General features: G+C 50.2%; 1 protein-coding gene across 1 annotated transcript in view; it reads right to left on the bottom strand.

Moving 5' to 3' along the window:
* The window catches only part of LOC103250603 (cytochrome P450 4F22), a 29151-nt gene that overhangs the window by 12674 nt on the left and 9166 nt on the right, over nucleotides 1-7311 (bottom strand). The window contains exons 4-6 of the mRNA XM_008049201.1: nucleotides 1303-1356; nucleotides 1068-1195; nucleotides 741-862 (exon numbers count right to left, since the gene is read on the bottom strand). Of these exons, the coding sequence (XP_008047392.1) occupies nucleotides 741-862; nucleotides 1068-1195; nucleotides 1303-1356 (304 nt within the window). The remainder of the gene's footprint in view (nucleotides 1-740; nucleotides 863-1067; nucleotides 1196-1302; nucleotides 1357-7311) is intronic.

The raw sequence follows: 7311 nt of genomic DNA, 5'->3' as shown, positions 1-7311 counted from the left end.
AATTTTTTTATTTATTGTAGATACCAGGTCTCACCAAGTTGCCCAGGTTGGTCTCAAACCCCTGGACTCAGGCAATCCTCTCACCTCAGCCTCCCTTTGAAAGTGCTAGGATTATAGGCTTGAGTCACCATGCCTGGCAAATTTTTTAAAAATTTTGTAGAGATGGAGTCTCACTATGTAGCCCAAGCTGGTCTCAAACTCCTGGGCTCAAGCAATCCTCCTGTCTCAGCCTCCCAAAGTGCTAGGATCACAGGTGGGAGCCATCACGCCCAGCTTTTTTGGGGGGGAGGGGCATTGAGGTTTCACTCTGTTGCCCAGGCCAAAGTGCAGTAGCATGATCACAGCTCACCACAGCCTCAACCTCCTGGAATCAGGTGATCCTCCCTCAGCCTCCCAAGTAGCTGGGACTATAGGCACACACCACCACACCCAGCTATTTTTTTTTGTTGTAGAGATGGGGCCTCGCTATGTTGCCCAGGCTGATCTTGAGCTCCTGGGTTCACACAATCCTCCAGCTTCAACCTTCCAAAGTGCTGGGATTACAGGCATGAGCCCAGCACAGCCCAGCCCAGTCCTGCCCATTTTTCGGTTAAGGAAACTGAGACTCAGTTTGCTGGAACCACGAGGCTGGTCAGTGGAGGGTGCCCATGACCCAGGGCTGCCTAATTCCTAGGAGTTCCCTTTCTCTCTTGCTACTCTGGAACAGCTGGCTTTGTCTTTCCGAGGAAGGTCACACTTACTCTTGGCAGTTGCTGTTGTAGCTGAAGACACATTTTTGAAGACTATCCAGCGTCATGAGGCTGACATGCTCGAACATGTCAAGGGAGACCACTGAGCCCTCTGCCAGACGCCGCCATTTTGCCTGTAAGAGAGAAACCCCACGGCGAGTGGGCATGGAGACCGCAGACGGGAGCCGGCCAGACAAGGACCTGGCTGCAGCTTCACTACAAACCCATTTTATGGACAAAGCAGGTGAGGCCTCCTGACATCACACAGCTTGCCCATGAGTTGAAGCCTGGACCGGCCTCACTCTGGTGACCCACTTCATACGAAGCCCAGGGACTCACATGCATGACATCGGTGCACTGGTTGAAGATCTTCATGTAGGGCTTCAGGATGTCGAAGTGGAAGGCGGGCGTCAGCAGGCGGCGGTGTCGGCTCCACTTGTCGCCTTTGCTAAGCAGCAACCCATCCCCTGGGCCCAGAAGACTGAGGTTAGGGGCCTCCCATGCTACTCTGAAACCCTCCAGAGAGCCCCATGCCCTGAAGCCCCAAGCCTTAGCCTGCTCACTTGGCACTCACCTAGCCAAGGTTTCAGGAAGCCATAGAAAAGGTCATCCTTGGGCGCAATGGCAGCTGTGGAGATGGAAGAGACAGAGATGGCTCAAAGCAGAGTTGTGACCCTTGACCTTTGCTCATGACTTCCTTGGGCCTCGTCTCTGGGCTCTGACCTCCCACCTCACCCCTCCAGTCCCTCCCCCACACCTGCCTCAGACCTTTATAACACCATGATCTGAACATGGGTCTCCCCTGTTCAAACACCTCCTATGGCTCCACATTGTCCTTAGAGAAAGTTCAAGTTTTGCCGAGCCTCGGAAGCCCTGCCCCACCTGGCCTTCATATGCCTCTCCTGCCTCGTCCTTCAGCACATACCTGATAACCCCGTTCTCATCTCCAAACCCTTGGCCAGGCTGTGCTCTCTATCGAGGATGGCCTTCTTCCCCTAGACCACCCCCCACCTTTTAAAAATATCAACATTTTATTTTATTTTACTTTATTTTTGCATAGGGGTCTCACTCTGTCACCCAGGCTGGAATGCAGTGACATGATCATGGCTCACTGTAGGCTCAGGAGATCCCTTCCACCTCAGACTCCCAAAAAGCTGGGATTATAGGAGCACGCCACCACACCAGCTTAATTTTTTTTTTTTTTTTGTAGAGACAAGGTCTCACTATGTTGACCAGGCTGGTCTCAAACTCCCAGGCTCAAGTAATCCTCTCACCTCAGCCTCCTCTAAGTGCTGGGATTATAGGCGTGGGCCACTGCACCTGGCCTTCTCTCTCTGTCACCCTGGCTGGAATGCAGTGGCGTGATCCTAGCTTACTATAGCCTTGAATTCCTGGGCTCAGGCAATCCTCCTTCCTTAGCCTCCTGAGTAGCGGGGAACTACAGGTACACACCAGCATGTCCAGCTAATCTTTTATTTATACTTTTTTTGTAGAGGCGACATCTTGCTATGTTGTCTAAGGTGGTCACAAACCCCTGACCTCAAGTGATTCTCCTGCCTCTGCCTCCCAAAGTGTTGGGATTACAGGTGTGAGCCACCGCACCAACTCATCCCCCTCTTTTCTGCCAGCTCAGGTCATCTGAATCATACCTCCTATACTCCCAGCTTCCAGCCTCGCCCTCTCCAGTCTGTCCTTCACGCTGGTCCCAAGCAGATCTCAACTGACCATCAGATCTGACCATGCCCCTTCCTGCTCACATACCCATCATCCTCAAGCACCAGCTGCTCAACCCATTTTTTTTTTAGTTGGAGCCTCACTCTGTCGCCAAGGCTGAGGTGGCTCAGCCTTGACCTGCTGGGCTCAGGTGATCTTTCCGCCTCAGCCTTCCAGGTAGCTGGAGCTACAGGCATGTGCCATCATGTCTGGCTAATTTTTCTTGATTTATTGTAGAGATGAGGTCTTGCCAAGTTGCCTAGGCTGATCTTGAACCGGTGGGCTCAGGCAATCCTCTCACCTCAACCTCCCAAAGTGCCAGGATTATAGGCGTGAGCCACCACCACATGGCCTTCAACCCATTTTCAAAGCCCTGAATGATCTACCCTGATCCCCTCAAGACACCTCTATCCTCTACCTCCCTCCCACATGACATCACAGAACATTTCTCAGCTCCTCAAAAAGGCCATGTGTTCTCTACCCTGAGTGTCCACCAGCTGCTCTCTCTGCCCCAAACAGTCTTTCCTCATCCTCTGACCTCAACTTAGATGCCATTCCCTCCCCCACCAACCACTCTGGACTGTATCTGTTTAGTTACAAGACCCTCAAGGGGAGGGACCATGTTGAGCTCTGGTATATTGGTGCTAAAGAAAAAAATTTTTTTTTGAGTTGGAGTCTCACTCGGTCACCCAGACTGGAGTGCAGTGGCCGCTCCCGGCCACCGCAGCCTCGACCTGCTGGGCTCCGGCGATCCTTCCGCCTTAGCCTTCCGAGTAGCAGGAACTACAGGTGCGCGCTACCACGCCCAGCTAATTTTTTGATAGTATTGTAGAGATGAGGTCTCGCCAAGTTGCCCAGGCGGGTCTTGAACACGTGGGCTCAGGCCATCCACTCGCCTCACCCTCCCAAAGCGCGGGATGACAGGCTGAGCCACCGAGCCCAGCTGAGAAATTTTTACTGAATGAATGAATGAACCCATCAATTGATCAAAGAATGAATGATGAAAGAATGAATGGATGGATGGATGGAAGGATGGATGAGTGGATGGATGGATGGATGGATGAGTAGATGGACGAATGGACAGACAGACGGATGACTGATGGAGCGAATCCCCCCTCTATAAGCTGAACAGGTTTAGGATTGAATGGGCAAGGTCCCAGGAAGGAAATACCTGAAACTCAAGTATTATCACTTTCACCTGAATGTGACTCAGCTGCCTACACACACAGCCTCCCCAGAAATTGGCCAATTGCATGCACAGTCATCTGTCCACTCATTCTCCCATTCAACACACGTCTTCTGCCACCTTTCTGTGCCCAACCCATGTTGGGTGACGCTGGGGACGCAGAGATGGCTCCGCTCTACGCCCTGCCTGGAGGAGCCTCTGGGTGGAGTGGGGAAAGGAAGCAGAGACACACCATGCAATTATCTAGAAGGCAGAAAGTGTGCCAGGTGCTAAGAAAAGTACAAAGAAAGGACTGTGGGGAATCAGGGCAGGTTTTGTGGAGGAGGCAGAAGAAGAAGGTGGGGGTCTAGTCACTCCTCTCCTTCCTAGGGTCCGAACTTACAGGCATCTTTCTGACATCCAGAAGATCTTGGTCAATGGCTCCCCTGCTCAAACACCTCCCATGGCTCCCTACCATCCTCAGGATAAAGTGCAAGCTCATTCACTTTGCAGGCAAGAGTCTGCTTAACTCCAAGTCTCACATCCCATTTCTCCCAGTACGTTATCTCCACTCCAGTCCTGTCATCTGAATTCCCCTGGAACTGTCACATACTTGCATCTTTACATGAGCAGGAACCTCTATCTGGCACTCCTCACCTGACAAATGCTTATGCATTATTTAAGGACCAGCTTTACTGACACCTCCAGAAAGCCTTTCCCAGTTCCCCTTAGCTGAGTTCTTGCTCTCCCATCCTCAGATCTCTCCTCCACTCCCACTCAATGCCAACTCAACTCAATGCCAGGAGAGTCTGTGTCCAGATTGCCTCTCTCATCAGTTTCGCCCTCCAGTGAAGAACGGATGCCAGTGCTTACCCTGGAGAAGAGTGTATAAGAAACCCCCCCACGAGGTACCCAGCACTGGAAAGCTGCATGTCACTGGGGCAGCAAGTTTCAGTTCTGGGCCAACCGTGTCTGGGACCAAGTTCCAGCCCTACCCCTAACTAGATATGTACCCCAGACATGTCACCACCGCCAAAGGAGGACATTGACCAATCCTTCCTCATGGCAGCCCTATAAGACTCAACAAGTTAATGTGTTCCTGGCACATGGTAGATGCTCATTAAATACATGTGTACGTAAATGAACTGACCAGTTATTAGCTTTCTTTTCTTTAAGCTGGGTCTCATTCTTGTTGCCCAGATTGGAGTACAGTGGCATGATCATGGCTCACCGCAGCCTTGACCTCCTGATTTTCCCACCTTAGCCTCCCGAGTAGCGGAGACTACAGGTATGTGCCACCACACCTGGCTTTTTTATTTTTATTTTATTTTATTTTTTTTGAGTTGTAGTCTCACTCTGTTGCCCAGACTGGAGTGCAGTGGCCGCTCCCGGCCACCGCAGCCTCGACCTGCTGGGCTGTGGCGATCCTTCCACCTCAGCCTTCCAAGTAGCCGGAATTATAGGCGCGCACTACCACGCCCGGCTGATTTTTTGATTTATTGTAGAGATGAGGTCTTGCTGCCCAGGTGGGTCTCGAACCCGCGGGCTCAGGCAATCCACTCACCTCAGCCTCCCAAAGGCGTGGGATTACAGGCTGAGCCACCAAGCCCGGCTGGCTTTTTTTTTTTTTTTGGTAGAGATGAGGTCTTGCTATGTTGCCCAGACTGGTCTTGAACTCCTGGGCTCAAGTGATCCTCCTGCCTCAGCTTCTCAAAGTGCTGGGACTACAGGTGTGAGCTACTGCACCCAGCCCATTGGCTATTTTTATTGCTGTCATCATAATGATCGCTTATTGGCATCAAGAGCTTGTGAAATGAATATCTGGGTCCTCTCTGATAGAAAATGAATGCACAGCTGCTATGGAAAACAACAAGGTGGTTCCTTAAAAAGTTAAATATAAGCCGGGCTCGGTGGCTCAGCCTGTAATCTCGTACCTTTGGGAGGCTGAGGTGAGTGGATTGCCTGAGCCCACGGGTTCGAGACCTGCCTGGGCAATTTGGCAAGACCTCATCTCTACAATAAATCAAAATGAGCTGGGCATGGCAGCACACACCTGTAGTTCCAGCTACTTGGATGGCTAAGGTGGAAGGATCACCGGAGCCCGGCAGGTCGAGGCGACAGAGTGAGACTCCAACTCAAAAAAAAAAAAAAGTTAAATATAGAATTATTGCATGACCTGGCAATTTTACTCCTGAGTATCTACCTCAGGTAAAGGAAAACACATGTACACACCAAAACCTGAACACATATGTTCAGAGTAGGAAGAGTCACAACAACCAAAAGACAGATAACAACCCAAGTGTCCATTAGCAGATGAACAGATAAGCCAAACATGGTCTATCCATCCAATAGGATATTGTTCAGCTTTATTTTTTATTTATTTATTTTTTGAGCTGGAGTCTCAATTCTTGTCACCCAGGCTGGAGTGCAGCAGCATGCTCACGGCCACTGTGGCCTCCACCTGCTGAACTTAGGCAATCCTTCTGCCTCAGCCTTCCAAGTAGCTGGAACTACAGACACAATGCCACCACGTTCGGCTAGTTTTTTAAATTTACTGTAGAGACGAGGTCTCACCAAGTTGCCCAGGCTGGTCTCAAACCCATGGGCTCAGGCAATCCTCTCACCTTGGCCTCCCAAAGTGCTGGAATTACAGGCTGAGCCACCACACTCAGCCTGTTCAGCTTTAAAAAGGAACAATCGAGCATTTCATATCGGTAAAATCACACACTATGTGATCTTTTGTGTCTGGCTTACCTTGGAGAAGAGTGTATGAGAAATCCCCCCCACGTGGTACCCAGCACTGGGTACTTGTAATCTCAGCACTTTGGGAAGCCTAGGTAGAAGGATCACTTGAGCCCAGGAGTTTGAGACCAGCCTAGGCAATGTAGTGAGACCTCATCTCTCTAAAAATTTTTTTAAAATTAGCTAGGCTGGCTGGTGGCTCAGGCCTATAATCACCAGCACTTTGTGAGGCCGAGGTGAGAGGATTGCCTGAGCCCACAGGTTCTAGACCAGCCAGGGCAACTTGGCGAGACCTCATCTGTACAATAAATAAAAAAATTAGCCAGGTGTGATGGTGCATACCTGTAGTTCCAGCTACTTGAAAGGCTGAGGTGGAAGGACCACCTGAGCCTAGCAGGTCGAGGGGTGGCTGTGAACATGCTACTGCACTCTAGCCTGGGTGACAGAGTAAGACTCCCAACTCAAAAAAAAAAAAAAAATTAGCCAGGCATGGTGGTATGCACCTGTAGTCTCAGCTACTCAGAAGGTTGAGGCAGAAGGACCACGGAGTTTGAGGTTACAGTGAGCTGTGATTGTACCACTGCCCTCCAGCCTAGGTGATAGAGTGAGACCCTGACTCAAAAAAAAGGGAGTGAAGCTCTGACAGTGTGGATGAACTCTGAACACACGATGCTGCGTGAAGAAGTCAGACACAAAAGGTCACATAGTGTGTGATTTTACCAAAACGAAATGTCCAGAACAGGCAAATTCATAGAAAGAGACCACAGATTTGAGGTTACCCGGGGAGGGAGAGGGGGAAGTTGGAAGTAATTACTTAATAGGTACAGGGTTTTTTAATGGGGTGATTAAAAATTTCGAAACTAGAGAGAGCTGGTAATTGCACAACATGGTGAGTACACTAAATCTTACTGCTTGTTCACTTTTAAATGGTTAATTGCATGCTATGTGACTATCACCTCAATT

Source organism: Carlito syrichta, unplaced genomic scaffold, assembly GCF_000164805.1.
Source record: "Carlito syrichta isolate Samal-C Ts95f unplaced genomic scaffold, Tarsius_syrichta-2.0.1 Scaffold130696, whole genome shotgun sequence".
Taxonomy (NCBI): domain Eukaryota; kingdom Metazoa; phylum Chordata; class Mammalia; order Primates; family Tarsiidae; genus Carlito; species Carlito syrichta.
This window is presented reverse-complemented; position numbering and strand designations above follow the sequence as displayed.